The 17,008-nt window shown below is 38.6% G+C and overlaps 1 protein-coding gene and 1 pseudogene across 2 annotated transcripts in view; one reads left to right on the top strand and one right to left on the bottom strand.

The window, feature by feature from the left end:
- Nucleotides 1-17,008, bottom strand: part of LOC309808828 (centrosomal protein of 78 kDa-like) — a 1,511,271-nt pseudogene that overhangs the window by 764,065 nt on the left and 730,198 nt on the right. The window contains exons 5-11 of the transcript in view: nucleotides 16,798-16,907; nucleotides 12,287-12,461; nucleotides 10,167-10,280; nucleotides 8,035-8,185; nucleotides 4,865-5,106; nucleotides 3,633-3,682; nucleotides 2,090-2,220 (exon numbers count right to left, since the gene is read on the bottom strand). The product of the transcript in view is annotated as a centrosomal protein of 78 kDa-like (transcript). The remainder of the gene's footprint in view (nucleotides 1-2,089; nucleotides 2,221-3,632; nucleotides 3,683-4,864; nucleotides 5,107-8,034; nucleotides 8,186-10,166; nucleotides 10,281-12,286; nucleotides 12,462-16,797; nucleotides 16,908-17,008) is intronic.
- On the top strand, nucleotides 13,489-15,348 carry LOC309807997 (uncharacterized protein; the record flags this gene model as incomplete). The annotated part of the gene is made up of 1 exon (XM_082628008.1): nucleotides 13,489-15,348. The coding sequence occupies exon 1, from the start codon at nucleotides 13,921-13,923 to the stop codon at nucleotides 15,346-15,348; it is 1,428 nt and encodes a 475-aa protein (XP_082484134.1). The 5' UTR covers nucleotides 13,489-13,920.

Below are 17,008 nucleotides of genomic sequence, written 5' to 3'. Positions count from 1 at the left end.
CTGGTCTGGGAGGATCCCACATGCCGCGGAGCGGCTGGGTCCGTGCGCCATGGCCACTGAGCCTGCGCATCCGGAGCCTGTGCTCCGCGACGGGAGAGGCCACAGCAGTGAGAAGCCCCCGTACAGAAAAAAAAAAAAAAAAAAGAATGAGTGCAGAAAGCTCCCTGAAGTCAACGATTGATTGGCTTCTTATGCAGGAAGAAGCGGGGAGTAACTGTAACAGGATCCCCCCCAAACACAATTTTCTCGGGTGTAAAAACTCACACTAGCTGCCCTAGATCTCGCCAGTTTCACTGTTTTCAAAATGAAATCATCTCATTTCAGGAGGGTGAGGGCGGGGCTGGGTGTCCACTCCTCCAAACACAACCCTTCAATGAGCTCCCCTATTTCAGTCACACTTTTAACTAATTCCACCCTCTCTCATACATGCGCATCAAAGCACAGAGATACTTCTGCAGGTGGGGTCAGAATCCTCCTCAGTTGCACGTGGTCCCTGTGCATGTTCTAGGTGATGCTTTTCCTCTGTTCTACTGCTTCAGTTTCACACTCTTCCACCTGTCTTCCGTCTTCCCAAACTATGTTGAAATCTCTTGATTGTTGTGGGCTTATATACTTAAATACTTTGATACCATCATTTTTGTGTCTTGTCAAAATGGAGAAGAGCTAAAAGGGTTCTCATGCATTCTGAATCTGCTATTCTGTGGTCCCAGTGTTTAAACTTCTTGGTCTTCCCCAGTGTCTATCACTGCTTTTAGAAATACAATCTCCTGGTCTACTCGTGAAGGAAATGAATACACCACATCTAAAATGACAAGGAATGCGGGTTACATGCTCTAGGGTCTTGTCGTACTCTGCCATTTACTAATAAACCACTTACGTGCTACAAACTGTAGGTGCTCATTTATAAAACAAAAGGGGGTAACTCTACATGAACTAAAGATTTCTCCTGCTCTAAATCATAATTTTCTAAGTTCTTTTCTTAAAATTTCTCTATATTATCATTAATTTTCATTAAAAAAATAAAAATCGGGCTTCCCTGGTGGCACAGTGGTTGAGAGTCTGCCTGCCGATGCAGGGGACACGGGTTCGTGCCCCGGTCCAGGAGGATCCCACATGCGGTCGAGCGGCTGGGCCCATGAGCCATGGCTGCTGAGCCTGCGCGTCCGGAGCCTGTGCTCCGCAAAGGGAGAGGCCACAACAATGAGAGGCCCGCGTACTGCAAAAAAAAATAAAATAAAATAAAAAAATAAAAATCTAACTTTCTCTTTTGAAAATCAAAGAGTAATTCCCATAGTCCTACAATAATGGGATAATTAGTTCTGAAACCTGTCAAGTTTCATGTTTCATATGAAAAGAAAATCACATTAAATAATTTTTAAATTTAAATAATTAAATTTAAATAATTTTTAAAAATTAAACATGGACTTTGTAGCACAAAGACAAGGTCCCCCCAAATGGTGTTGCTTTATTTACTAGAAGTGTTCAGCTCTGCATTGAAGTTGAAATAAAATAAATATATTATTTTTGAGGTGCAAAAATTTCTTATGAAAATCAATTTTTCTTTTCTGTCCATACAAACAAAAGTATGGAATGACATTAGAGGTCAGGTTTATTTGGTAATAGAATGTAGCTTCTTGATATTTTTGATTTTAGGAAAGGAGAATATCAACATCAAAACTTTTTTCAACTTTACTTTTATTTAAAATGAGGCCATATTTTCCTCTTACAAAAAGAGAGTTCAACTAGAACTGTCAATTTTCTCATCTGTAAAACAAGAGCACTGAATCAGCTGACTGTATTCATTCAGAACTCAATTTCCTTATCTTATGATCACTAAGCTTCTCCCTAAATCTAATATACTAAGCTTCTAAGCAAAGGAAAATATATTACTAATGACATGTTTTGATTTTCGTTTCTTAGAGTTCAAATGTCCACCATTCACCTTGGTCTAAGCTTAAGGAACCATTCAAGGGGATACAATGCAGGTGGGAGGAGAAAACAGAACCCTCACACAAGCTGTGCTGTGTTGCGATCAGCCTTCCGTTTGAAAAATAATCTTCTCTATAGCTTTAAAGTGATAACTTTGTACCTGCAATGCTTCTTGTTTCAAACGGATTTTCTCTGGCTCCTCCTGAACACGTTCTGAGGAATCGTCGACCTCTTCGATTTCTGAGGAGGAAGGACTCTCTACTGTCACAGTCACAGGAAATTCTGATGGACCTGAGTGTCACAAGAAGAAGATAGGAAACCACAGAGTTGTTAAACTAAAGTGCAAAGAAAGAAGACAAGATTGTATAAAAGACAACACAAGCCAGATACCAAATATCCAAATATTAGAGGATATTTAACAAAAGTGATCTGCGGTATCATTATTTATAAATGTCTCTCACTGCTCTTTAGTGTAAAACAGGCAATGACTAAGTAAAAGTACAGGAACTTATTTTTGCTATGTTACTGTACAGACCTCTGTTGTACGTGGTTAGGATTAGTAATGGGAATTGCCCATATTATTTTATTAAGTTTCTTTCACAGAAGCCAAGTGAAGATCCAAGGTAAACATTTCTTCTCAGATCAACTTTATACTGCAAATGAAAAATTTATTCTTCACCATCAGACAAAAACAGTCTGGAAGAAAATGTAGTTTTTCAGAGGAAAATACATCAGTAAAGGGACTGATGAATAATCAGGAAGTCAACATATCTAAGCTGTGAATAATAGACATTAGAATTTTAAAAGATAAATCACATACACACACACAACTAAAACTGACCCATCAAAAACTTCATCTTCTCACCACCCTTAAGCCAAAACTAGGGCAACAATTCTCCCAGCAAGCTTCACTGCCACTGCAGTGTTGTTCAAGAGGACATTTCCAAACATTTAAAACTGACCTGGCCACAACCCCATAAAAGTCTACACATCATAAAGAACTGTGCTGGGATTATATAACCACGCAGAAGACAAGTCACTAGGACATCATGTTGACAACAAGCAGCAAACCCTGCAGCCTAGGAAAACCCTAACAGGAGAACGAGGTGCACACCCCTCTCTCCGGGAACGCAAGGCCAGGACTGACACCCAAGATGCACTTCTCTCAACCTCAGCAGTGGTGCCTTTCACAGAGCAACTAGGCAGTCTCCCAAGACCACTGGGAAGGAGAATCTGATACTGACAGTATTCGCTTGCCACGAGGCCATAAGCGAGGGAACGTGTGTGGCCTTGGTGAGAGAGCAGAGGTTTGGGAGGTGTTGCTTTATATTGGCTTTCAGATCAGGAATTTGTACATATAGCCCGCAAACAACGTTTCTTGAAAACATGCGAATATTCTTGAGTATGACAGCTCCATGTGAGGGGTCAGAAATGGCAGTCAAGTTCGTTTCACTGGGTAACAGCTGATTTGCGGACTGGAAAACAGGCTTCCTTGTTTACAGACATAGCCACAAGGCTGCCCGTTGTGTGCCAAATCCACACAACTACACAGTTGCATTGGGAGAGCGACCAAACATGTTTTACATGGATTTATTTCAGAGAGGGAAATGCTTCTTGTAAGGCTCTGTCAGTTTAAAAAGCAAGAAGAATGACCATCCACCTTTCCCAATTCAAGCCCTATATATCATAAATATGATAGCTACACACCACCAACTGATTACATACATCACGAGCTTTGATGAATGGAAAGCCCCTAAAAAGATAGCAACAAAACGAAGTTAGATCTTCATGTAAATACATCACCAGTTAAACCCAGTTAATACAACTATTTAGTAGTATGAACAGTATCCATACAGAATTGTGTATAAAAATAAATAAGCTCAAAACAAGGACCTGGAGGGCTCTGCTACGGAGAAAACACAACAGAATTCAGCCTACTGGCTTGCTAATAACTCTCTGAACTGCTGAGAGGCCCCTTCAGCTCCTATGTTCAGGATGGTTGAGATTTCAGTCTCTCTTCTTTAAATGGTGATATTAATCGTTCTCTAATTTACCCCCCTGTGTGACGAGGATGGACCTGCGATTAAGTGTCTCAGGAAGACAGGAAACCACAGAGCTGTGAAACTCAAGTGCAAACACTGGGGATTCAACACTATAGTTTATGCAACAGCAATTCACATTACCGGTTTGCAAAAAAGTCGGTTGTCCAGTGGGGATTAGAAACATCCATTTAACATGAGCAACTGAACAGATATTTTACACAGGAACTACTTCAAGTACTATTTAAAATCAATTCTCTTTGTTTTCTTAAGCAATTGTTAATCCCCAATTTCCTGATTACTACCAAGTAAGTCACCTGAAGATCATCTAGAGCCATCTATTTCACTTAGCAAGCCTAAAGCTATAATTCAACCATTTTATTTACTGTTCTGTGACAAAAATTACTATGAACAGCTATCCCCTGGATAAATCAGGTAATGCTAGTTTGACTCACTAAATCTGATTTACTGAGTTAATAAGCCAGTTGATTTAGGTCTAATGCATATTTTTCATCCATTCTGCATTAAACTATTTCCCATGCCTAAAATGTCTTTTTTCCCATTCGTACGTATCCAAATTCCTACTTCTGTGCTGTAGGGCTTCGCTCAACTACACCTGCCTTTAATCAAACTTTTCTCACATGCACAATTGGTGATCATTTTAGTCTCCTCAAGACTCCCACGGAGTTACCTCTGTTGTGACACTTGAGAAACAACTTGAAACTCCCAATTACTTTTAATTTTTCTTCCTTAGAGGGCTCATTAGGCAGAAGCCAAGCCATGTGTGAGTTACCTTTTTTCCTCTACACAAAGCACCAGAGACCACCCACATAATACAAGTTCCAAAATAAAGAACTCTAAATGACTGAAAAAGACAGGGAATGCAAACAGCTTACCTGTTGCTTTTTGCACTTTCTGCAGGACACAATGGCCGGAAACCAGACACTCCAGGTGGTAGCGCTTCAGGAGGGTAGCATTCTTTACCAGCAGAGTGTTTCCTTCCATTACTTACAGGCTTCTTTGCGGCCAAGACTACGTTTGACAAAGCATGAAAACAAGGAATCAAGATGCACCAAAGGTCTACAGAGCAACTGTCACACGTGCACACGTCGAAAGGAATCAAAAAGGCACTTGACAATGATGCCAAGCCCATTTAAAAAGAGGATCGGTTTTGTACAAAGGTTTTACATAAGCCAGCATTTTTTTTTTTTTTTTTTTTTTTTGCGGTACGCGGGCTTCTCACTGTTGTGGCCTCTCCCGTTGCGGAGCACAGGCTCCGGACGCGCAGGCTCAGCGGCCATGGCTCACGGGCCCAGCCGCTCCGCGGCATGTGGGATCTTCCCAGACCAGGGCACGAACCCGTGTCCCCTGCATCAGCAGGCGGACTCTCAACCACTGCGCCACCAGGGAAGCCCTAAGCCAGCATTTTTAAAAAATATAAGTTCTCTACAGTAACAAGTTATTTTAACTAAAACAGAAGTATTGACATGTGCAGAAATGCAAAAATAAAGTTTAAAAAAAGATCCCAAAGTATGATACATTTTATGTATCATGCAGAAACACTCAAGTTTCCTGAATCGTAGAACACCTTTGGCATTTCTGAATCTCAAGGACACAGAAACACAGATATACCCATGACTTCTGCCAAACAGAATCTTCAGAAGTAGACCAAAAGTTAAATTTAAGATGAATTTTTCTATGTAAAAACAATACAAGTTATAAGGCTGCAAGTTGCTGGGGGGTAGGTGAGTCAATTTTACCTTCCTATAAGCCTGTCAACCTTCACTGCTCCTTTGATTTCATATAGAAAACACAAAAAAACCAAATGAAACCCACTGGATGAAAGAGTGAAATGTGGAGACTTACCCTATATTTCAGTAGTAAAGAGGCAAGTATCTTTATATGAAACATTTGGTTGCAGAAACTAGACCTACGTGTTAATATTTTACTTAGAACAAGCCATATATTAAAATTCACATTTAAATATTTAATTTGAATTTACTGAAAACAAACATCATAGGTTAAAATGGTTATATTTATCCTTCACAGCTACTATATTTTATTTTATTTATTTATTTTAATAGATCTTGATTGGAGTATAATTGCTTCACAATTCTGTGTTAGTTTCTGTTACACAACAAAGCGAATCAGCCATATATGCATACACATGTCCCCATATCCCACCCTCTTGAGCCTCCCTCCCACCCTCCCTATCCCACCCCTCTAGGTCATCGCAAAGCACCAAGCTGATCTCCCTGTGCTATGCTGCTGCTTTCTACTATATTTTAGCAGCATTAGGATGCAGGGTAAAATGGAGTGTATGTGGTAATATAGGACAAATATTTCATAGAGTGTAGCTTATTGATAATCACCACACGATCCTGTGTGATTTACATGCCTCTTAAAAATATATAGGAGCTCAGTTCATTTTGTGCTATTTTATTGTGTTTTTTAACTTCATTGCCATCAAAAAAAATGTTTGTATGCATACGGTTTGTATGTGTATACCCTTCCTTTACTTTCAGAAACTAATGCAAATACATTTGTATTAAAATTTTTTTTAATTACACTCTTCTTGTTAGGAGATTAAAAAATTTCTAATAAAAGTTCCCATCTTTTATTAGGCATACATAAGTACAATACAAATGTGACACAATTCACACCATTATTTCACTCCTATACTCACCTGGATCTAGGTATATACCCAGATACTGATTTGGCTTACCTCTATGTCTCCAAATAACTGAGGCAAATACAAAAAAAAGCCCAAGAAATAAAATTACTCTTAAAAGAGCTCAATGAGCTTGTATACTTCAGTTACATTTCCACTTTGTTTAATCATGCTAACTAAAAAAAAATGTTTAACTGTTCTCATTCCATGATGCCCTATTATTCTGTACTAATTTTACAGAATTCCTAATATGTTTTACATATACATGTTTTATTTATATATCTTTCCATTTCTAATATCATAGCAAAAGTCAGTGTAGCTATTTTAAGAATGCTTTACATAGGATATAAATTTTTAATAATAATATCTAATTAGTGTGATATCACAAATCTTAACTTCTTTGAATGTACTATTTGATTATTAAAATATCACTCTCTTGAAATAACAATTGGCAGACGATCATAAATTTTTTGACTTCATAAACACTCTTAACAACTTATTTAATACACTATTGTCCAAGCAAGTTAATAGAGAATCAAAAACATACAACTTGAAGTATAAAAAAAAAAAAGCTGTATTTATGAAGATGTTTACAATAGTTTATTTGAGGTTATTTCCAATTTTTCACCAATTTAAGAAATTGACCTACTCAATGAAACCTTGTCAATGCAATGTTAAAAAGTATAACTATGAATCACAGAATTTAAATTTAGTATGAAAAGAATGGCAAATTATATTGAAGCTATGTGGAATTATGTTTATAGACAGCAGGAAGAGAAAATAAAAATGTAAATATTGCTTGATAGGATAATGGGATTAGAGGTGTATTATGCTAATACAATACCGTTATAAAACCCAAAAATCTTCAAACAACACATTTTTTAAAAATTGTGGTAAACTACACAAAACAGAAAATTTATAATTTTAACCATTTTAAAGTGGACCGTTCAGTGATATGAAGTCAACAAAGTTTTAAAACTTTCAGAGGGCACCTGAATAAAAGATGTGTTGTCCACTGGTGATTTTAATGTATCTGGTATATAACTAAAGTCACCACAAAACTCTTTCTGGGAAATTGGCAGATCATAAACATAAAAAATTTATTTTGCCTTTTATTAAACCTTATTGTTTTGCTGTTTCAAAATTCAAATTTACTCACAAGAAAGAGTCAGTTTCATATTAGATTTGGTTTCACAAATGCTGCTCCTGCTATTCATTCTTATCACCAAAAAAAAAAGACTATTTGTGACTAACGATAATATGTTACAGAAAATAAAAAGTTAAAAGGTTTTCAATCTGCATATCTGGGAACCTAAATTAAAGCATCACACAACATTTTCAAAAACAGAAAAGCCATTTGATTTGACTCAAATCTTAGTTTTAAGATGGCAGAAAGTACCTTGATAATTTTCTTTTAAGAAAGAAAGAAAACCAAGCCATTAAAGAGAAATTCTTCCGAGAGAACTGAAACATGTTATATACCTCTGACTTGGCACTCCTTCCATCTGGAGAACTTTTTTGGTAACTGTTTTCATCACAGAGTGATCTAAAGTAAAATGAATTGAAATTAGAGTAATTATTTTCCAGTGAGTGGCTATTTCCATTTAAAACCAAAAGCCAACTAATTATTGCTTTTCCCATACATTTAAATATGAAATCTACATTATATAATTATACACTTATTTCCCCCTTTGTGTATTCTAATTTCTTCCTCAGAAACCTAAGATGCCATCTTGCAGACTGCCCACAGTGGCTACTATTTGGGCAGCAGCAAAGGTCAACTTGAAACATTTTGCATCTAAAGTGGCTTTGGCTACCTTTGGATACAAAGTACAGTCTGAGCACCGTCCAGACGCTTAGATACCTAAAGAGCATCTAAGATATCAAACCAGGGCATCCAAGGTAACAAACCAAGTCCTGATATTCCCTCAAAAGCTGCTCCTCCCATCAGCCCCCTTCTTCTAAGGGATACTACCCAGTTGCACACATAATCATCAACGACTTGTCTCCTTGTTACTATTTCTTTCATACCTCACATCTATCTGCAGGTCTTGATAGCTACACCCTCAAAACACAACCTGAATTCAACCACTTTTCACTTGCTGCAAACTTCCAACCTAACCTAGGCCATAAACATCTCTTATTTGGAGCACTGGGATAGTCTCCTAACTGGTCACCCTGTTCCTCTTTTTTTTTTTTTTTTGAGGTACACGGGCCTCTCACTGTTGTGGCCTCTCCCGTTGCGGAGCACAGGCTCAGGACGCGCAGGCTCAGCGGCCATGGCTCACGGGCCTAGCCGTTCCGCGGCACGTGGGATCTTCCCGGACCGGGGCACGAACCCGCGTCCCATGCATCGGCAGGCGGATTCTCAACCACTGCGCCACCAGGAAAGCCCCCTGTTCCTCTTCTTTATCCTCCCAAGTCCCTTCTCTATACCAGGTCACCTTATTCAGATACGATTTGCATCATGCCTTTTTCCAGTTCAAACCCCTCTACTCATTTAGAATAATCCACATCTTTACTCTGGCCTTCAAGACTTTACAAGAGCAGACCCCTGGCTAGCTCCTTGACCTCATGTCATACCACACTCTTCTTCACTCGGTACTCTGCCCAGATTGGTCTCCTTGCTTTTCCTTAAATACTCCACCCACCTACATGCCTACATACTCATTGCCTCCTTGTCCTGGAATGTGCTTACTCCACATCTTCCATGGCTTGCTCCTCTCTTCATTCAGGTCTCCGTTCAAATGCCACTTCTCCAGTGAAGCTGTCCCCTAACAAACCTATCCAATGGAGTCCTACCTGCTCTCCCTCACTCTCCTTACATTAAGATAGTTTTGCACTTCCTACTCTCTAAAATTATATGACTTATCTATTTACTCATTTCTATCTGATCTCCTTCACTAGAATGTAAGCTCCATGAGGGCAAGACTTTTGTCTGTCTGGTTCACTGCTTTATCCCTAGTCCCTAAACCCGTCTCTGGCACACAGAAGATGATTACAAAATTACTTGTGAATCTGACAAATGAATAAAGTACTCCTGGCAAGAATTCAGAGGTTGCACAGGAAAGAAAGAATGCTCTTGGTGGAAGCAGGCTTAGTATCTAGGTTCACCTCTATTCAGAGTAGAGATAAGAAAAATTGACAAGTATAATTCACTTTAATTAGTACCTTAGCTGCTAAAAACATAAGGGAAGTGCAACACTAGAAAAGTACAGTTGAAGCTTGAACAACATGGGTTTGAACCTCACGGGTCCACTGACACACGCATAGTTTTCAATACATATGTACTATCGTCCTACATGATCCAAGGTTGGTTGAATCCACACATGTGGAACCACTGACTATAAACTTATACCCAGATCTTCAACTGCGTAGGGGTCGACACCCCTAAGCCCACGTTGTTCAAGGGCCCACTGTATATGATGAGGAAAGTTAAACACATTAAGTTTTAAAAAACTGTCAATACCTGAACAAATTTTTTGTTTTGCTATGTGTTTATCAATTTAAAAAAAGTGACCACATACCAACAAGCAGATTTTTTCTTATATCCAGAACGAGCAGAGTTCTGTTGGTTTCAAGGGCCTTTAGGAAAGCCTTTGCTCCTTCACTGGTGAGGCCGCACTGCTGCAGGTCAAGTGCTTTTCGATGAAAGACAAAAGGTCACTTGCTAACTCTACAGATTTAACATATAGAAAACTCTCATTTTCTCACGTGTGGAAGAGTCCTGCACAAGACAAGTCATGGCAGGTTTGTAATTTTGGCTATGGAAAAAAACAGAAACATATACGCACACACATAATGCATAATCCAATTTAAAAACCTCTTCTTGGATGTGCAATGATAACCCTGGCTTTAGTAACAATAAATCAGACAACATATTTTACAATTACAGAACTGAAGAATAACTGTATATAACCTATGAGCAAAAAGCATCACAAAATGAATCTCAGTTCATAATTAGCAAGGGCGGCAGGGGCGTGTAAACCTCACAAGCAAAACCTGGTGGAGCTCAGAAATGCACTGCATTCTTCTGATCATGATCTTCAGCTCCAAATCACACTTGAAACTAGTTCAAAGGGGAAAACAAAATAGAAGAAATGTAATAACTGTTAGTTTTAGAGGAAAAAAAGACAAGTCTAAGAGGATACAAATAATAAAAACTTTCAACAATGTGTGAATACAGAATACATACTAAAAACCTATCATGAAAGTATGATGGTCAAGAACCCTCGCAGTAAAAGGTCAGACAAAAACCAGAAAAACGGATCATGAATTCTAGTAGTTCTGGGGCTGAACAACCTACTCATTTAAACCAAAGGGATCATCACTAAAGCACAGGTATTAAAAAATATTACATGAAAGGAAACTATCATGAGTCTTTTGTTTAAGTGTTGTGTGGACCATCACATTAAAATAACTGGAGTCTTTCAACACCCCCATGACACACAGAAATAGCAAGTCAGACATACGGATCTGACAGGATATGATACAACCCTTACAAGCTCTCACTACAGAAGAATGGACACAGGGTATAATTAACCAAATAGCCAAATTAATACAAACAGCCAGTAAACCTCACCAGTCAATCAAATGAATACAAAATAAAACACAATGTGGTTATTCTCCTATCAGATGAAGCCAAGATTCTGTAAGAAAAGCCTTTAAATAATGTCTATACCCTTTGGATCCAACAACTCTCTTTCTAAGAATTTAACCAAAAGAAATAGTCAGAGATATAGGTAAGGATATATATCAGAGTACTATTTGTAACTGAAAAACTGGACAAAGCTTATATACAAGAATGGATAAGCTATGTGCACTGTGGCATATTCATATAATGGAATACTGAACAATCACAAAAAATGATGCAGGAGATGCAAATTTACTGACTTGCTAAAATGCTCATACTAAATTAATTGAAAAAAGTTATAAAATTGGGAGTAATCCCACTTGCATAGAAAATGGAGAGGTACTCATTTTTTTAGTTTTACATTTTTTTACAAGTGCTACAGGCCAGTGTTTGTGAGAGGCAGGCTTCGCATCTACTGTTGGGGTGGACTACAAATTGGCATAGCCTTTCTGGGTGGTAATTTGGCCATGTGTATCAAATGTCTTAAAAATAGGTCACACTTAGTCATTCCACTTGTAGTACCTTATTTTACAGAAGTAATCCCGATGGACACAGAGATGTATATACAACGTATTCACATTGTTTCTGACAGGGAAAAGCAAACTGTCTAAATAGAATTGCAAAGAATCGATTAAACTATGGGACATCAATACGACACAATACTACATGATACATCATTAAGTGAAAAAAGCAGGAATATGAAATAGCAGGTATACTACAATTCTATTTTTGTAATCCCTAAGTGTACATATATATTTGTAGAAAAAAAAAGACTGAAAGTATATACGTCAAAATGAACAGTGATTATATCTGGGTATTAAAATTATAGGTAATTGTTCTCTTGTTACTCTGTATTTTCTATAAAGGATATATGCAACTCTTAGAGAAAGTTTAAAAGCAAAATAAAAGCTATCAGTACAATGAGGCTTTAAAAAATCCTATCACAATAGTATCATGCCAAAAGCTAAGCATATTTCATATTAAAAATTCAATATTTTCAATTTTAGAATTTCCCTCTAAGCCATAAATCCTCACTAAGAGATTCTGCCAAAGCACTTGCACCCAGGTCACCAATGAGCATGTTGCAGTTCAGAGTGATGCGCCTCAAACCAGTCATGCAGTCAAGATCACGTCTCCTGGAATGAAGACTCTCAGCCCAGGTTTCTTCATGCCTTCTGGTAGTCTGATACTTCAAAGATTTAATGGGATGAAATTAAGATGCTTGAATAAGGAAACAGGGTGTGCCTGAGTATGGCTTATTCTGTCAGAGATTTACACACACACACAGATCAAGCATATATGCCAGGAGCATCAACCTGAGAAATTCAACAGTCACTTCTGGTTTACGAGTCCAGTGACCCAGATTCTGCTCGGTCAGTGATTAGATTCTAGCCACTGCATTTCCTGCTTCTGAACACTTATGTAAAGTTGGACAACTCAATTACAGTCTATGAATTATTTTCCTTATCTTCTAAGTCAGGGAATTGGTTCTAAATCCTATCTTTGCTGAGGCCCTATATTTCATCATCCTGTCCTCCAATGGCCTCCAAACACCTCACTGGGCAAACCATAAGAAAACTTTTTAATATGCATCTTATTTATTAACAAATTATATACACAAAGTTCCATACATAGAATTTATGTACATGATAAACTACACAGATTTTTAAAAATAATACAAAGGTAAAAATGTTCTCATATTTTCTTTTCCTAACTCCTAAGGCATTATTTTATTTTATTTATTTTTTTATAAAGATTTATGTATTTATTTATTTGTTTGTTTGTTTGGCTGTGCCGGGTCTTTAGTTGCAGCATGCCGGATCTTTTAGTTGTGGCATGTGGGCTCTTAGTTATGGCAGGCACGTGGGATCTAGTTCCTTGAGCAGGGATCGAACCCAAGCCCCCTACATTGGGAGCACATAGTGTTAACTGCTGGACCGCCAGGGAAGTCTCAAGCATTATTTAAAAAACTATATTTACAAAATGTATCTCACATGCTACCTTGGGTGTGCACACAAGCTTTAGAGGCCTGGACTATGCAGAGCCAGTTTGATGTGCCTTGGGAAAATAATGGTTTGACATTTAAGCAAAAGTACTGTCTTGAAGACATTCAATTCTTTATGTTCATAAAGTAAATTTTGGTAACAGGGAACACTGACTGTAAATGAAAAAAGTCTTATTACATTCCTGAAAAAGTAAAAGACTCAAAGTGCCTTTGTTACTCTAAAAGGAAAATCATTAGTGTCATTTTTCTATTAACAATAACTTATTAAAGCTCCAAGCAGAAACAACAGCAATCACTTACACAGTGCTTAGTATGTGCCAGGCACTATTTATACAAATAAGTGCATTTAAACCTCATAATGAGGCATAGAGGTTAAGTGATTTGCCCATGGTCACTAGCTATGAAATGGGAGAAAGGAATTCACTCTGTCTACAAGAGGCGGGCAGGTCAGGCGTGGATCAAGGCCGGAGAGGACGACACCTCTAGGCCACAGCAAGTAAGGGCTGAGTGCGATGCCCCAACCGAAGAAAACTGCCCCACACCGAGCGGTCTCCTGACACCCCGAGCAGGTGCTGGCCTCCGAAAACACGTGTGGGAGCAGTGGGGACAGAGCTCCTGAAGCAAAAAGGAACCGCAGTTGATTATGGAAGATTCTCACAAGAATAACGCTTCAGAGACAGCACCTCAGTCTGGTTCAACAGTTCAGGGAGCTCATATTTCTCATATTCCTCAACAGATGTCATTAAGAGGATCTGCGCCAGTGACAATTGTACCTCTTCCTGGAGAGCAAGTACAGGTTCAGGGGGTCATCCAGACAGCTCAGTCTTCTGTAATTCACCCACCACACGTGCAAACGGTATCATCTTTATCAGAAAGTGAAGAGTCTCAGGACTCATCTGACAGCATAGGCTCCTCACAGAAAACCCACGGGATCCTAGCACGGCGCCCATCTTACAGAAAAATTTTGAAAGACCTATCTTCTGAAGATACACGGGGCAGAAAAGGAGACGGAGAAAATCCTGGAGTTTCTGCTGTCACTTCTATGTCTGTTCCAACTCCCATCTATCAGACTAGCACCGGACAGTACATTGCCATTGCCCCAAATGGAGCCTTACAGCTGGCCAGTCCAGGCACAGATGGAGTACAGGGGCTTCAGACATTAACCATGACAAATTCAGGCAGTACTCAACAAGGTACAACAATTCTCCAGTATGCACAGACCTCTGATGGACAGCAAATACTTGTGCCCAGCAACCAGGTGGTTGTACAAACTGCATCAGGAGATATGCAGACGTATCAGATCCGTACCACACCTTCAGCTACTTCGCTACCACAAACCGTGGTGATGACATCTCCCGTAACCCTTACATCTCAGACAACTAAGACAGATGACCCCCAACTGAAAAGAGAAATAAGGTTGATGAAAAATAGAGATCCTGTAATGTGGAGAGCTGTGATTGGAACTAATAACATAGATGGGCGTCAGCCACACTCCAAGATGATGAAAGTTAAAGCGATCATTATCCATCCAGACTTCGATGTGGAATCTTATGAAAATGATATTGCGCTTTTTCATTTAAAGAAAGCAGTGAGATATAATGATTATATTCAGCCTATCTGTCTACCTTTTGGTGTTTTCCAAAGACTGAACCGAAACACGAAGTGTTTTATAAGTGGATGGGGAAGAACAAAAGAAGAAGGTAATATTACAAAAAAATTACACGAAGCAGAAGTGCATTATATTTCTCGAAGTTTTTGTAATTCTGACAAGAGCTATGGGGATATAATTCCTTACACTTCATTTTGTGCAGGTGATGAAGATGGAGTTTTTGATACTTGCAGGGGTGATAGTGGTGGACCATTCATGTGCTACTTACCAGAACGTAAACAATATTTTGTAATGGGAATTACCAGTTACGGATATGGCTGTGGTCGAAAAAATTTTCCTGGTGTCTACAGTGGGCCATCCTTCTACCAAAAGTGGCTGACAGATCACTTCTACCAGAACTGGAAGCAGGCTCTCGAAGAGATATTTGCACAGTCATGCTCATGGCAGCATTATTCACAATAGCCAAAATGCAAAAGCAACCCAAGTGTCCATCAACAGATGAATGGATAAACAAAATGTGGTATACACATACAATGGAACATTATTCAGCCTTAAAAAGTAAAGATATTGTGTCACATGATACAACATGGATGAACCTTGAGGACATTATGTAAAGAGAAATAAGCCAGTCACAAAAGAACAAATATTGTATGATTCCAATTATATGAGGTATCTAGAGTAGTTAAATTCATAGAGACAAAAAGAATGGTAGTTGTCAGGTGCTGGGAAAGGGGGAGAAATGGAGAATTACTGTTTAATTGGTACAGAGTTTTGCATGATTAAAAGAGTCTGTGGATGGCTGGTGGTGATGGTAGCACAACACTATGCATGTACTTAATGTCCCTGAACTGCATACTTAAAAATGGTTGATTGTAAATTTCAAAAAAAAAAAAAAAAAAAGAAATGGGAGAAAGGAGATTTGAACCTAGGCCATTTGGCTTCCGCACCCAAGTTCCTGACTGTTTTCTACCTCAGGGGTCAATGGACTTGCCCTGTACAGGCTCAAAGAATTTTTCAATTTTTAAAATCTAAATTTAAACATTTCCAGATTTGTGGGCTATACAGTTTCTGTTGCAACTACTCTGCCCCACTGGTGTGGGGTGAAAGGAGCCACAACTACCATGTAAACAATGGGTGCGACTATGTTCCAGAAACACTTCCTTTACAAAGCCAGGCGACGGGCTGGATCTGGCCCACCAGCCAGAGTTTACCTATCCCTGATCTGCACCATCAAACTATTAAAAAGCCTTCATGTCAAATTATTAACTAACTTTAGGCCTAAATACAGTCATTATAACCACTGTAAAGTTGTTAAGGCATTATTTTAAAAACTGTATTTACAAATTGCTGATGTACTGACTTTTATTAGTTTAAAAACTACAACAGCTAATAAACACTTGATTCATTTAAGTCTTGAAGACTAGAATGGCATAGTTTCTTCACAGTATTACAATAAATGTTTTCAGTAAAAAAACATACATAAAAGTATTATTAGGTATTATATATTAAGTCTCTTATTTCTAAAATTAAGTGGACTATCTTTACTAAATGGTAGAATCCCAAACTGAAAACTGGTCATATTCTTTCAGCAAAATGAAAGCTGCGCTCACATGTATTAAAAGACAAAAATTAGGGCCTTCCTGGTGGCGCAGTGGTTGAGAGTCCACCTGCCAATGCAGGGGACGTGGGTTTGTGCCCCGGGCTGGGAAGATCCCACATGCCGCAGAGCGGCTAGGCCCGTGAGCCATGGCCGCTGAGCCTGCGCGTCCAGAGCCTGTGCTCCGCAACGGGAGAGGCCACAACAGTACCACACACACACACACAAAAGACAAAAATTAACTGCCCTCTGTATCAATATATTAATGTGTTTCAATCACATATGTTTTCATGAAAGTTTAAACATAAAATCACCTTTAAGATCTAGGCCATGGGATCTGCTCCATGCCATGTCAGAACACACCCCGTGAAGTTTACTTAACTTGTCTTAAGTGTGATAGAATTCTTTATACCTTGACAAATAACTAAAAGGAAAAAAAAAAAAAAAACCCCACACACAATAAGATGAAGAGCCTATACATTTGTCAATCTTGACTTATTTGCTTTTCTTGAGTCAGTTGGAGGT

This window comes from Mesoplodon mirus, assembly GCF_964341445.2.
Source record: "Mesoplodon mirus genome assembly, chromosome: 7".
In the NCBI taxonomy this organism is placed as follows: Eukaryota; Metazoa; Chordata; class Mammalia; order Artiodactyla; family Ziphiidae; genus Mesoplodon; species Mesoplodon mirus.
The sequence above is the reverse complement of the archived record's forward strand: the minus strand, read 5'-3'. Positions and strand labels throughout refer to the sequence as shown.